Genomic DNA, 15,025 nt, shown 5'->3' with positions numbered 1-15,025 from the left:
GAGTATACATGTTTTTTTGCCAGGCGTTGGTGGCGCATGCCTTTAATCCCAGCACTCGGGAGGCAGAGGCAGATGGATCTCTGTGAGTTCGAGGCCAACCTGGTTTACAAGAGCTAGTTCCAGGAGAGCCTCCAAAGCCAACAGAGAAACCCTGTCTCGAAAAAAAAAAAAGGGTATACATTTTTTGAACAGATTCTACAATAATTCAAAATAATATAGGGGCTAGAGAGGTTGCACAATGGTGAAGAGTGCATACTACCCTTGTAGAAGACCCACATTTGGTTTCCACATCGACATGGCAGTTTACAACCTTCTGTAACCTAGATTCCAGAGGTTCCGATGCCCTCTTCTGGCCCTTGAGGGAACTACATGCATATGGTAGTTATATAAACATACATATAGGCACACATAAAATAAAGGTTTGTTTTTTGGTTTTGTTCTTTTGTTGTTGCTGCTGTTGTTTTGGGACAGGGATTCCTTGTGTAACCCTGGCTGCTGGAACTCACTATGTTGTCCAGGAGCTGTGCAAGGATGAAACTGTAATCCTAATCCCTGCTTTATCTCTTTTTTTTTTCGGTTTTTACAAGACAGGGTTTCTCTGTATTGTTTTGGAGGCTGTCGGTCCAGCCCAGCCTCGAACTCACAGAGATCCGCCTGCCTCTGCCTCCCGAGTGCTGGGATTAAAGGCCTGCGCTACCCACACCCAGCTCTGCTTTACCTCTTACCATGGAACTCTGAATATGCTATATCGTCAACCCTGGGAGCTAATTTTAGCACCTACCTAATGGATTATTTTGACAGTTAATTGAGATATGTCATCTATAGTAATTGGCCAAGGATTTTTTTTCAGGGTTAGGGATCAAAGGCTCTCATAGGCAAATATTCTGTCACTGATCTACATAATCCATAAGTGAGATTAGAAAAGGCAGGTATGGTTCCTGTGGGTGTGAATGTGTAGAGTTCTGCATCTGCAAATAGGGCTTCCCACAAGTGCAGCTGTTGTGCCTGCTATGGAGACATCCCTGCAACCAAATGTAAACAAAGCGATGCACATAAACCTGCATTTGTGTTTTACAACCTGACCCGCTCGCCACACCTCTTTCTATGAGCTATATAACTGAAAATAGAAATTTTAGATTTGATTTTTGTTTGTTTTTTGTTTTTTCGAGGCAGGGTTTCTCTGTGACTTTGGAGGCTGTTCGGTAACTAGCTCTTTTAGACAAGGCTGGCCTGGAACTCACAGAGATCCACCTGCCTCTGCCTTCTGAGTGCTGGGAGTAAAGGCGTGCACCACCAATGCCAGGTTAGATTTGACTTTAAGAAAGAGAGAGAGAGAGAGAGAGAGAGAGAGAGAGAGAGAGAGATAAAGTCAAGCAGTAGTGGCACATCCCAGCACTCTGGAGGCAGAGGCAGGTGGCTTTCTATGAGTTTGAAGCTAGCCTGGTCTACAGACAAGTTCCAGGACAGCCAGAGCTGCACAGAGAAACTCTGTCTTGAAAAAGACAAAAAAAAATTAAGATGAAAGAAAGGAAGTCCTAAAGGGAAGGTTCAGTACGTAAAAGCCCCACTTTTCTTTGTGTCTGTGCTTCTTAAAATTTTTTTAAAGATTTATTTACAGTCAGGCATGGTGGTGAACAACTTAAATCCTAGCACTAAGGAAGCTGAGTTAGGCTGAGTTCAAGGCCAGTTTAGTATACAAAGTGATTTCCAAGACAGCCATGGCTGTTAAATAGAAACTCTCTCTTGAAAAACAAAAATAATAATAATAATGAATTTTTTAAAAAAAGATTTATTTATCACATATACAGTGTTCTGCCTACATGCCAGAAGAGGGCACCAGATTGAATTGTAGACGGTTGTCAGCCACCATGTGGTTGCTGGGAATTGAACTCAGGACCTCTGGAAGAACAGTCAGTGCTCTTAACCTCTGAGCCATCTCTCCAGCACCAATAATGAATTTTTAAAAAGTATTTATTTTTTTATGTTTATGAGTGTGAACCTATGTGATTGTATGCATACTACCTTCTTGAAGTCACCTTCATAAGTCAGAATAGGCTGGTCAGATCTGGAGCTGGAGTTACAGATAGTTATGAATCACATACTGGATGTCGGTACTGGCAACCAAACTCTAGCTGCAAGAACAGCAAGTACTCTTAATCTATTAATCACTGAGCGTTCTCTCTAGCCATTATTATTATGAGTTATTATTATTGTTAGTAATTTATTTTTTGAGACAAGGTCTCATTCTTGTCTAGTCCTGGAACCTGGATCAACCCAAGTTGATCTTAAATTCTCAGTAATTCTCTTGCCTCAGCCTCTCAAGTGCAAGGATTACATGAGCCGCCATGCCTTGATAGGCAGTCTTCTCTAGTAACATGCAGGAAGCAGTGTGCTGAGTCCCAGTTGGGAGCAAGTAGGCAGGGTGGTAGCGGATGAGGTCACGGAAGTAGCAAAAAGCCCCAGACAGATGCATTTGTACACCATTAGGAATATTTTGACTTCCACCTTTAGTGAAAAGGGAAGCCACTGGAGGGTCGACATAATACTGAGGCTGAAGGAAATTTAACAAACATCCCAAGATAAAACAGTTCCTGGGTAGATAGCAGGTGGTGGGAGTTGAGCTCCAGGACTGAAGTTTTTAACTCTATGATCTCACTGAACGTTTAGCCTTCTTCATTTGGGCTCTGGCCGCTCTCCTCTGAGTTCACACAAAGAAAGTGGGACACGGAGGGAGAAGTAGGGAGGCTTCGCTAAACTGGTAAAGTGCGGGGTAGGAATGGAACCTCAAATCTATGTGCAGCCGGAGTCCACGTTTTTTTTTACACCACACCGCCTCCCTCAGGTGTCTGGACTACACTGACTGCTGGCCTGGGAGGTCATTATGATGGGAGATGCCTGGAGTAGCCTGGGCTTAGGGCTGCGGAGTTCATTAGCAAGAGGTAGCCGCTGGCTCTCAGGGACTGCGGGCATCTTTCCGAGGTACCACGTGGTGGAAAACAGAGAAAATACGTTTTCATTTGGGATGACCCCGCAGGTATCCGCGGGTTGGAGGAGCCAATAGCACCAGACACAGCACCAAGAGCCTCTCCTGCAGCCCCTTCTCCACTTCGGCTCCCGGGCGGGTGGGGGCAAGGTGGAGGGGCGTGGCTTTCCGCGGCACGCCCCCGTCACGTGACAGGACCATCATGGCGGCGGCCACGGGCCAGCCCGGCTCCCGGAAGCAGGCTGTGAGGGGCGGGCGCGCTGCTAGAATCCGAACGGAGCGGGAGCCAGTGCGGGGAGGGCTGCCCGGCGGCCTGGTGCCGGACGTGTCCGGAGCGTCCCCGCAGACCGGGGCAGCAGGTGAGACTAAGTGCGAGCGGGTGAGGGGACGCTAGGCTGGGGCTAGGGGGCGCAGGGGGTTAGCGTGACCCAGGGTCGGGGGAACCTGCCATGCACGCGCGTGACCGTGAAGCAATTGGAGAGGCCCTGCGCGGGCGGAAGGGATGCTCGGGATAGATGTGGAGACGCTTGAGCTCCAGAACTGGCTCGTTGTCGAGGAGGGAGGTAACAGAAGAAGCGTGCGGAAGCTATCATGGGGAAGGGCAGCAGCCCCTTTATAACCTGCGGGACCGGGATTACTGAAAGGAGTCCCACTTTGCTGTGCCAGGCCAGGGTGGGGCGAGTGCTCAGGCCTCTCCCCCATCTCACCCTTCCCTGCCCCACAGAGTCCTAGGTGACAACCACTCCTCCCACCCACCCGACTGGTCCCTCCGGTCTCAGCTCTGGGGGAGTGGAGTTGACACTGAAGTTGGGTGGAGCTGTGCTACCTGGATTATGGATGTGACTGTGACCAACGTTCTCTCCCCAGGTCGTCCGGGGGCCCACCATGCTGGTGACTGCCTATTTGTCTTTTGTGGGCCTCCTGGCCTCCTGCCTGGGCCTGGAACTGTCAAGATGCCGAGCCAAGCCCCCGGGAAGGGCTTGCAGCAACCCCTCCTTCCTTCAGTTTCAACTAGACTTCTATCAAGTCTACTTTCTGGCCCTGGCAGCAGACTGGCTCCAAGCCCCCTACCTATATAAACTGTATCAGCATTACCACTTCTTGGAGGGTCAGATCGCTATCCTCTACGTTTGTGGCCTTGCCTCCACGGTCCTCTTTGGCCTGGTGGCGTCCTCCCTCGTGGATTGGCTGGGTCGTAAGAAGTCTTGTGTGCTTTTCTCCCTCACTTACTCTCTGTGTTGCTTGACCAAGCTCTCCCAAGACTACTTTGTGCTGCTGGTGGGCCGAGCACTTGGTGGGCTGTCCACTGCTCTCCTGTTCTCAGCTTTTGAGGCCTGGTACATCCATGAGCATTTGGAGCGGCATGACTTCCCTGCCGAGTGGATCCCAGCTACCTTTGCCCGAGCTGCCTTCTGGAACCACGTGCTGGCTGTGGCAGCAGGTGTGGCAGCTGAGGCTGTGGCTAGTTGGATGGGGTTGGGGCCCGTAGCACCCTTTGTGGCTGCCATCCCTCTTCTGGCTCTGGCAGGGGCCTTGGCCCTTCGAAACTGGGGAGAGAATTATGACCGTCAGCGTGCCTTCTCCAAGACCTGTGCTGGGGGCCTGCGCTGCCTTCTGTCTGACCGCCGTGTGTTGCTGCTGGGCATCATACAAGCCCTGTTTGAGAGTGTCATCTTCATCTTTGTCTTCCTCTGGACGCCTGTGCTGGACCCACATGGGGCCCCACTGGGCATTGTGTTCTCCAGCTTCATGGCTGCCAGCCTGCTGGGTTCTTCCCTGTACCGAATTGCTACCTCCAAGAGGTACCACCTTCAACCCATGCACTTACTTTCGCTTGCTGTCCTCATCGTGGTCTTCTCTCTCTTCATGTTGACTTTCTCTACCAGCCCAGGCCAGGAAAGCCCTGTGGAATCCTTCATCGCTTTTCTTCTTATTGAGTTGGCCTGTGGGCTGTACTTTCCCAGCATGAGCTTCCTTCGAAGAAAAGTGATCCCCGAGACAGAGCAGGCTGGGGTTCTCAACTGGTTCCGAGTGCCCCTGCACTTACTGGCCTGTCTGGGGCTCCTTGTCTTACACGACAGTGATCGAAAAACGGGCACTAGGAATATGTTCAGTATTTGTTCTGCTGTCATGGTGATGACTCTGTTGGCAGTGGTGGGACTCTTCACGGTGGTCAGACATGATGCTGAGTTGCGGGTACCCTCGCCCACGGGGGAGCCCTATGCCCCTGAGCTTTGATTTTTTTTCCAGGTCAAGGTGCCTGGGATGGACTCTTGAATCCCACCTACCCACCTGTTTGACTTTATGACTGTCATGCAGCCCCTCTTGCCAGTGCTTTGTATTGGGAAGAACATGGGGTGATGGACTGGAAAGGTGCCAAAAGTTGACTGTGTTAGTCCTTTTCCCCTTGCTGTATAAAAATAAACACTTTTAATGGATCATTGATTTACTGCATCCATCTCAGTTTCTGGTGAGGGGGCAACTGGAGGTTTTGAGGTAGAGCTGGGATTACCAGCAAACCCTTTCTATTTCTGATGTCTTCAAGTCTGTCTCCAGTCAACCAGAGCTGTGAAATGCGTCTCAGCAGAGCTGGGTAGAGATGTCCAGAGGCTCCTAAATTCTCCATTCTCTTGCCTGGAACAAGTACGCTCTCCAGTTGTCAAACAAAACCCTTGATCCACACGCAGGGGAAGATGATCTCTTGAAGCTGGGGTTATAGGCCTGGGCAGGCTGCTCAGCTTGCTACATGGTGCTGAGTCTGAACTCTAGTCTGCATAATCATGCAGCAAGTGCTTTTAACCACTGAGCCATCTCTCTACCTCAAAGGGGAAGATGATTTTTTGAGCATGTGGCCAGTGCCCCATGTGTCAGACCATTGAACAAAGATTCCAGAGGTTTGGACTGCTTCACTGCAGTGACTATCCCATTAGGATCACCTAAGGTTTTCCTGTAGGAATAAGCTCGATGCTCTGAACAGGAATGCTGGCCTGTCTTCTGCCTTTGTGGCTACAAATGCCCCATTTGTCCAGGGCCATGTGTCCCTTCATGAAACATAACAAAGGGCTTCCGAGAAAAGAGTGGGAAAGGGCTGAGGGCCTGGGACATCGTGTCTGTACCTGATTCTTCCCCGCCCAGCCCTGGTGAAGGCTAGCAAGTCATCAGGGCAGGAAACAGTACCAGTGGGAACACCAGTTTTGTGGGCCTCTCCCTGCCTCGCCTCTGATTGTATCTGCCTTTCCTCCTCCCAACAGAACCTGGGCTTCTCAAGGGAAACGGAGCCTCCTTTAAGAAGGGTGGGGATGGAGGGAGAGTGGCTCAAGGGTGTGTCCTGGAATGTGCTTGAGATGGGCATGGGGGACCCACCTATTCTGGAAAGGAACTAACTACCTTTCTTTGGGACTTAGAAGAATTTAGGATGTTCCAAGTCCTGTAAGTACCAGCCTGGGTGGAGAGAGCATAAGCTGAGGGAGGGGTTTCTACAGCAGAGGACTGGGGAAAGGACCACAGTTTCAAATGCCCACTCAGCAGAAGAAGGCAGTGTCTCCCCACCCAGGTGATGGAGGTTAAGGATAAGAACAAAAGCAGGTATCATCATCACCCCCCCCCATCTTGAGACTAAAGAAAGTCTGTTGCAATAACTTAACTTCCTCTTTCTGCCCTGTTGAGCTGAACCAAGATGCATTTTATAGTTATCTGTAGACATTCTGTCTTTTCTTATCGGATATGATCTCTTGCGGGCAGGAGGAAACTGTCTCATTCACTTGAGCCTCCCCATATATACACACAAGTAGGTGCTTTCTTTTCCTGTGGCTGTGCCTAATGTGTCTGGAGAAGAAACAGCTCACCTCCCATCTACCTAGTCACAAATGGCCCATGCAGAAACCTATTAGAATATATGGGATCTAGAGCTTAGTTCATGATTTGGCTTTGTTGTTGTTGGTTTCTGTTTTTGAGACAGGGGTCTCACTGTGCAGTCCTCTCTGGCCTGAAACTGAATCTATAGACCAGCCTAGCCATGATGTCTCAGATGTCTGCCTGCCTTGCCTCTGGAATTACAGATGTCCATGCCTAGTTAGTGACTTGCTTTACAGATGACAGTAGTACTTACTGATGGAGTTGTGATGGGGGTGGGCCTCATATTTTTAAATGATAAGGAAGTAGGGGAAAGGGAGACTTAGGAAATTCCTTTGCTTTTGTCCCTGATGAGCTTGTTTCAAAGGGTCAGATAAGGATGTGTATTCTTCCCTGTCCAACTCAGTGTGTAAAGCTCTGGATGGCAGTTTAGGGTTGCCCCTATCACTGTAAACATTTTTTTTTTACTGAGTACCTACTATGTGCTGTGTATTGTATTACTGGTGTTTTTTTTAACTTGGGGAAAGTTCATATAAAGGGAGTAACTTGCCTGGCATTGGTGGTGCATGCCTTTAATCCCAGCACTCTGGAGGCAGAGGCAGGCAGATCTCTGTGAGTTCGAGGCCAGCCTGGTCTACAACAGCTATTTCCAGGACAGCCTCCAAAGCCACAGAGAAACCCTGTCTCGAAAATAAATAAATAAATAAATAAAAATAAAGTAAAGGGAGTAACTTGGCTTAAAGTCATGTAACAAAGGCGAGCTGTGGTGGCGCACGCCTTTAATCCCAGCTCTCAGAAGGCAAAGGCAGGCGGATCTCTGTGAGTTCGAGGACAGCCTGGTCTACATAGCTAGTTCCAGGATAGCCAAGATTACATGGAGAAACTCTGTCTTGGAAAAATAAAAACAATGAGTAGTAAACAGACTAAAGTTTTTGTCTTGTTGCCAGCCTCATGACCCTGCCACGACACACCGCTTATGTCCTCTGGGTTTCCACCTGCTTGTATTTTAGTCTCCAGTCTTGCTCCTCCATCCTAAGTTCTGCCCCAGAGATAGAACAGGGTGAGTGCATTTAGGCTTTGCGATCAAATCCATTTATGGTAATGGTTCATATGGCTCAAATGAGATGCTGATGCCCCACATAGGCACGCAGTTAACTGAGGTTGCACGGTTAATTGACCCTTTGCATGGTCCTTCAAGCCTGTACTCCCAGTTCTTGGGAGGCTGAGCAGTAGGATCAAAAATACAAGGTCACTCTAAAGCTGCTTAACAAGTTAGAAGAGAGCCTGGACTATACAGCAAAACTCTGACTCAAAAAGGAAGGAAGGAAGGAAGGAAGGAAGGAAGGAAGGAAGGAAGGAAGGAAGGAAGGAAGGAAGGAAGGAAGGAAGGGAAAGAAAGGAAATCTTAGGTGAGGCTGGAGAGATGGCTCAGGGGTTAAGAGCACTGACTGCTCTTCCAGAGGTCCAGAATTCAATTCCCAGCAACCACTTGGTGGCTCACAACCACCTGTAATGAGATCTTCTGTAATGCCCTGTTCTGTCGTGCAGGCATACATGTAGGCAGGACCCTATATACATAGTAAATAAATAAATCTTTTAAAAATATCAAATACTAAATTAAAAAAAAACAGGTGAAGTAGCACATGCCTATAATCTCAACACTCAGGCAGTGTGAGTAGTAGGGTCAGGAGTTCAAGGCCATCTTTAGCTATGAAGCAAGTTAAAGACCAGCCTAGACTACATGAGACCCTCTCTCAAAACAATAGCAACAGCAACAACAAAAATAATAGCCTCCAGACCCAGCTGTCTGGTCCAAATTTGGTTTCTCCACTCTCTACCTCAGTTTCTTTATCTGTGAAATGGGAAGGACAACATGATTTCTACCCTATAGAGCTCTTAGGAAGAGTAAATTAATTACTGTGCTTAAGTCCTCAGAATAGTACTTGGCTCACATTTTAAGTGCTACACAAGTGTTTGATTATCTTTTTCACTGCTGGAGACTGGCATATACTGACATCCCAAGCAAGTGCTCTGATACTGAACTGCACCCCCAGCCGCAGCTGTTTGTTTTTACGTTTTAGTTCTCCACATTTCTAATACAGCTGAGTTTATCAGGGAATGAGAGCGAATGGATGGCTGTAAGAGAAGCCCAGCTTTCCATCGTGTCCCAGGGGTTGGGGGATTCCCAGAAATGTTTATTACTGGTCCTAGCCCAGATGGAAGAATCAGGCTATCCAAGTGACCTTCTGCTTTGGGGGTGTGTGTGCAGCTGAATTGTCAGTAAAGTCCACTTGAACTCCTTTCCTCTTCCTCAAGTGGGAAGGTCACATTGGGGTCAGACTTGATACCAACCACACTCTTCCCTCAAGAACTCCTGCTTGTTTCCATCCAGTTAGACACATGATGCTTTTCTATGGCTCCTAAATGGTCCTGAGGAGAGAAGAGCGGCATTGCACAGAACCACATGCACAAAGTGACAAGCCTGGGGAAGGATAAAGTACTGGTTCCAAGGCCTGCGTGGCAGTCTTCTTGGATCAAGGGTTTGTTTCCTTCCCCATTGATTGCTCTTCTGTCTGTGATTTTTCTTCTCTCCACTCCCCCATCTCTCTCTCTCATTTCTCCTCTGTTAGTCTGTTTTGTTATTATTATTATTATTTTATATTTTATTTATTTACTGTGTATACAGTCTTCTGTCTGCATGCCAGCAGAGGGCACCAGATCTCATTCAAGGTGATTGTGAGCCACCATGTGGTTTCTGGGAATTGAACTCAGGACCTCTGGAACAACAGTCAGTGCTCTTAACCACTGAGCCATCTCTTCAGCCCTTAATTTTTTAAAGATGTGTTTAAGGGACAGATCAGGAGTTAAGAGCACTGGCTGTGCCCACACCTGCCTTTACTGATGCAGAAAACAGGCACCCACACCTGAGCACTCTCCCATATTCCTGGAATCCAGTTGCAGAGAAGGAGAGATGACCAAATGGACCAAGACTGAACTGGAGATACCCGCAGAAACAGTTGACCTGACCTAATGAGAGCACGCAGACCCTAGTCGTAAAGCAGGGAACCAGCATTGGACCAAACCACAGCCCTCTGAATGTGGGTACCAGCTAGGAGGCCAAGACAGTCTATGAAACCTCTAACAGTGGAGCCAGGGTTTATTCCTAAACCACAAATGGACTTGGGGAGCCAATTCCCAATGGAGGGACTCTATTGCAGCCCAGATACGGAAAGGAGGGCCTGGGCCTCCCCCAAATGATGTGATGGACTTTGATGATCTCCCGTGAAGGGTCTTGCTATCCCTTGGGGAGTGGGTGGTGGGTGGGTTGGGGGGTCGGTGGGAAGCAAGGGAGGATGGGAGGGCAAAGGAATGGGGGGCAGATATGTAAATAAGAGTGTTTCTAAAAAATTTTTAAAAATTAAAAGACGGGCTGGAGAGATGGCTCAGAGGTTAAGAGCACTGACTGCTCTTCCAGGGGTCCTGAGTTCAATTCCCAGTAACCACATGGTGGCTCACAACCATCTGTAATAAGATCTGGTGCCTCTTCTGGTGTGCAGACATACATGGAGGCAGGATGTTGTATTCATAATAAATAAATAAATAAATCTTTAAAAAAAATTAAAAGACAAACAGAAAACCTGGGTTCAATTCCCAAAACCTACATGGCAGATCACAACTGTCTGTAACTCCAGTTCTAGAAGACCCAATACCCTCACATGTAATGTGTGTCACAGAGACACACATACAGTCAAAACAGTAATACAAATAAAAATAAAATAAATCATTTTTAAAACGATGTATTTAAGACTGGCTGGTGGTGGCACACTCCTTTAATCCTAGCACTTGGGAGGCAGAGGCAGGTGAATCTCAGTAAGGTCTAGTCCAGCCTGGTCTGGTCTACAAAGCAAGTTCTAGGACATCCAAGAATGTTATACAGAGAAATCCTCTCTTGAAAAACAAACAAACAAAAAAGTATTTAAGATTTTTTTTAAAAAAAATTTAGGTGTGTGAGTATTTTGCCTGTATATATGTATGTGTACCCTATGTGTGTCTGGTGCTAAAGTAGGTCAGAAGAGGTCATCAGATCCCCTGGAACTGGAGTTGCTGATGGTTGTGGGCTATCAGATTGGTGCTAGGAACTGAATCCAGGTCCACTGAAAGAGAAGGATCCTTGGTGCTCTTAACTCTTAACAGCCCCATTAATAATTATCTTATTATTACATCATTTCCACCTTCGTTTGTTAGGTTTTGACTTTGGGGTTTTTTTGTTTGTTTGCCTGCTTGTTTTTTTGTTTGTTTGTTTTTTGGGTTTTCGAGACGGGGTTTCTCTGTATTGTTTTGGAGGCTGTCCTGTACTCGCTTTGTAGACCAGGCAGGCTGGCCTCGAACTCACAGAGATCTGCCTGCCTCTGCTTCCCAAATGCTGGGATTAAAGGTGTGCGACACCACTGCCAGATCAAACTGAGCATTTCTTTTTTTTTTTTGGTTTTTCGAGACAGGGTTTCTCTGTGGCTTTGGAGGCTGTCCTGGAACTCACTTGGTAGTCCAGGCTGGTCTCGAACTCACAGAGATCCGCCTGCCTCTGCCTCCCGGGTGCTGGGATTAAAGGCATGCGCCACCAACGCCCGGATCAAACTGAGCATTTCTTATCTGAAGCTATGAACTTTGAAATGGGCAAAACCATAATATAAAAGTGGTAAGTTCCACACCTGATCTCATGTAATGGGTCACTGTGTAAGTGGAGATATGGGACCTGGAGAGATGGCTTCAATTCCTAGCACTTACAAGGTGGCTCACAACCTCCTGTAATTTAGTTCCATGTGAATCAACCCTACACCATGGTCTCCTTAGGTACTAGGCATGGAAGTAATACATACACACATACAAGCAGACAGTAATTTCCATAAAGTAAACTAAATCTTTAAAAACACAGATGCACACCCTGCGGTGATGGTAACACATGCCTTTAATTCCAGCACTCAAGGGCAGAGGCAGGCAGATCTCTGTGAATTCAAGGCCAGCCTGGTCTACAGAGTGAGTTCTAGGACAGCCAGGACTGTTAACATAGAGAAACCCTGCCTTGAAAATCAAAACAAAACAAACAAACCCACACTGTTCTGCTGTACAGTGAAGTGGCACAGGGTTTGCCTAGCATGAGCAATGCATTAGTTTTGACCCATAGCACTGTACATAAATAAATATATAAATTCTGTAATTAAACAAAGGGTGGTGCTCCAGGCCTACAATCCTAGTACTTAGGAAGTGAAGACAGAAGCATCAGGAGTTTAAGCTCAGCCTCAGTTTTATAGCAAGTTCTAAAACAGCCTAGGTACATGAGACCTTGTCTTTTTTTTTTTTTTTTTTTTTGAGACAGGATTTTGGAGGCTGTCCTGGAACTTGCCCTGTAGACTAGGCTGGCCTTGAACTCACAGAGATCCACCTGCCTCTGCCTCCCGAGTGCTGGGATTAAAGGCATGCGCCACCAATGCCAGGCAGTTTGTACCCTTTTTACAGAGACCAATCAAATGAAGTTAGAACTAGAATCTAGCTCCAGTCTCAAGTTCAAAATTCTTTCCACTAGCTTGTGCTGCCTATTTATGTATTTAGCTGTTCTGTTTTGTTTTCTTTTCTTTTGTTTTTCTGAGACAGGGTTTCTCTGTGTTACAGGTCTGGTTGTCCTGGAACTCACTTGGTAGATCAGGCTGGCTTCCAACTTTTCCTCTGCCTTCTGAGTGCTAGAATAAAGATGTGTGCCACCACCGCCCAACCCTATTTATTTATTTATTGGTTGTGCTGCCTCTTTATATACTTAGGATTCAGATGCAGGATTAAACTACATGACTTAGGGCTGGTGAGGGGGCTCAGGCATAATGATTCCTGCCACCAAGCCTAAAGACCTGAGTTCAGTTCCCAGAACCCACGTGATTGAGAAAGAGAAAACAGACTTCTACAAGTTAGTAGTTGTTCTCTGACCTCCATAAGTACACCCAAGTCTCCCTATGAATACATAATCAATTAATAAAGATAAATAAATTATATGACTCGAGTTCATTTCAGGCACATTTTTTGTTGTATGTATGTATATATTTACTTATTTATTATTTTTCTATGTGCATTGGTGTCTTGCCATGGGTGTTAGGTCTCCTGGAGCTGGAGTCAGAAACAATTGTGAGCTGCCATGTTGGGATTGAACACAAGTCCTATGGAATACCAGCTATGGTCTTAACCACTGAGCCATCTCTCCAGCCCTATTGTGTCTTTGAGACAAGGTCTTTCTAGGTACTCCTGACTGACCTGGCATTTGCTGTGTAGACCAGGCAGAGTACTGGACTTAAAAACATGTGCCTCTGGGGCTGGAGAGATGGCTCAGCGGGTAAGAGCACTGGCTGTTCTTCCAGAGGACCTCGGTTCAATTTCCAGCATCCACATGGCAGCTCACAACTGTCTGTAACTCCGGTTCCAGGGGATCTGACACCTTCATACCAGGGCACATAAAATAAATTAAAAAACAAAAAGAATCCTGCAGAACATTTTTGTTGTTGTTGTTTTTTCGAGACAGGGTTTCTCTGTGGCTTTGGAGGCTGTCCTGGAACTCCCTTGGTAGTCCAGGCTGGTCTTGAACTCACAGAGATCCGCCTGCCTCCCTGCAGAACATTTTAAACAAACAAACAACAACAAAACCATGTGCCACTGGCCGGGCGGTGGTGGCGCACGCCTTTAATCCCAGAACTCGGGAGGCAGAGGCAGGCAGATCGCTGTGAGTTCGAGACCAGCCTGGACTACCAAGCGAGTTCCTGGACAGCCTCCAAAGCCACAGAGAAACCTTGTCTCGAAAAAACAAAAAAAACAAAAAACAAAAAAAACAAAAAAAACCATGTGCCACTATACCAGCTTTGTTTTGAGACAGCACAGAACTTGATGTGTAACCAAAGATGACCTTGAACTCCTGATTCTCTTGTCTTCATCTCCCAAGTGTTGGATCACTTGTACCATGCCCAGCTTTCAGTAAAGAGTATGTAGATGAGCATGATGCTAAGGTGCAGGAGGTTAGTATTGAGACAAGTGATGACCTCATTGCTCACCTCCTTCCTTCTTGGTCCTTTACCCTACAGAGTATCCTGGAAGTGTCTATAACCATTATTGATTGATTGACTGATTATGGTCCTGGTGATTGGAACCTAGGGCTTTGTGTGTGCTAGGTACCTGCTTTAATCACTGAGCTATATTCCCAACCTTCTTTTCACTTTTCTTTTGTTGTTGTTTTTTTCAAGACAGGGTTTCTCTGTATTGTTTTGGAGGTTGTCCTGGAACTCGCTCTGTAGACCAGGCTGGCTTCGAACTCACAGAGATCCTCTTTCCTCTGCCTCCCTAGTGCTGGGATTAAAGGCGTGTGCCACCAACGCTTGGCTATTCATTTGTTTTTAAAGACCTGTTTATTTTTCATGAGTTATTTGCCTGCATGTACATATATATGTGGACCGTATGTGTCTGGTGCCAGAAGGGGCCAGAAGAGGAACTCCAGTTCCATTGGATCCCTGGAGCTGGAGTTACAGGTCATTTGTGAGCCACAGTGTGGGTGCTGGCAACCAAACCTGGGTCCTCTGCCAGAGCAGCAAGTGCTCTTAACTGTTGAGGCATCCCCCCAGTTCTCTTATTTGAAATGATGTAAATGAAGTTGCCTTGAACAAGCTCAGTACATCAGGCAGGCTTTGAATTTGAGATCCCCTGCCTTAGGCTCCCCAACATCTGGGATTATAGGTGTGCCTTAACAACCCCACCTTGTAATGAACCTGTTTAAAAGGAACATATATTGTTCTTTTTTTTTGTTTTTGTTTTTGCTTTTATGAGGCAGGGTTTCTCTGTGGCTTTGGAGGCTGTCCTGGAACTAGCTCTTGTAGACCAGGCTGGTCTCTGACTCACAGAGATCCGCCTGCCTCTGCCTCCCGAGTGCTGGGATTAAAGGCATGTGCCACCACCGCCCGGCACCCCCAGCATCTTTTTTAAAAATTAATTTATAAAAAAATTAATTTGGGGCTGGACTGATGGCTCAGAGGTTAAGAGCACTGGTTACTCTTCCAGAAGTCCTGAGTTCAAGTCCCCAGTACTACATGGTGGCTTACAACCATTTACATGCCAGAACACTGTATACATACTAAATAAATAAAACTTGCAGGGCGTTGGTGGCGCACG

At 46.9% G+C, this 15,025-nt stretch overlaps 1 protein-coding gene across 1 annotated transcript; it reads left to right on the top strand.

The window, feature by feature from the left end:
• Positions 1 to 3,183: 3,183 nt before the first annotated feature.
• On the top strand, positions 3,184 to 5,428 carry Mfsd5 (major facilitator superfamily domain containing 5). Its single transcript, XM_005067302.4, has 2 exons — positions 3,184 to 3,342; positions 3,851 to 5,428. Exon 2 carries the CDS (start codon positions 3,869 to 3,871, stop codon positions 5,219 to 5,221), a length of 1,353 nt encoding a protein of 450 aa, XP_005067359.1. The 5' UTR covers positions 3,184 to 3,342; positions 3,851 to 3,868; the 3' UTR covers positions 5,222 to 5,428.
• The last annotated feature ends 9,597 nt before the right edge of the window (positions 5,429 to 15,025 follow it).

This window comes from Mesocricetus auratus, unplaced genomic scaffold (genome assembly GCF_017639785.1).
Source record: "Mesocricetus auratus isolate SY011 unplaced genomic scaffold, BCM_Maur_2.0 Super-Scaffold_100010, whole genome shotgun sequence".
Taxonomy (NCBI): Eukaryota; Metazoa; Chordata; class Mammalia; order Rodentia; family Cricetidae; genus Mesocricetus; species Mesocricetus auratus.
This window is presented reverse-complemented; position numbering and strand designations above follow the sequence as displayed.

What these genes read in the sequence shown, in the direction of transcription:
- Mfsd5 (XM_005067302.4), top strand. Translation starts at nt 3,869, where the DNA reads ATGCTGGTGACTGCCTATTTGTCTTTTGTGGGCCTCCTGGCCTCCTGC.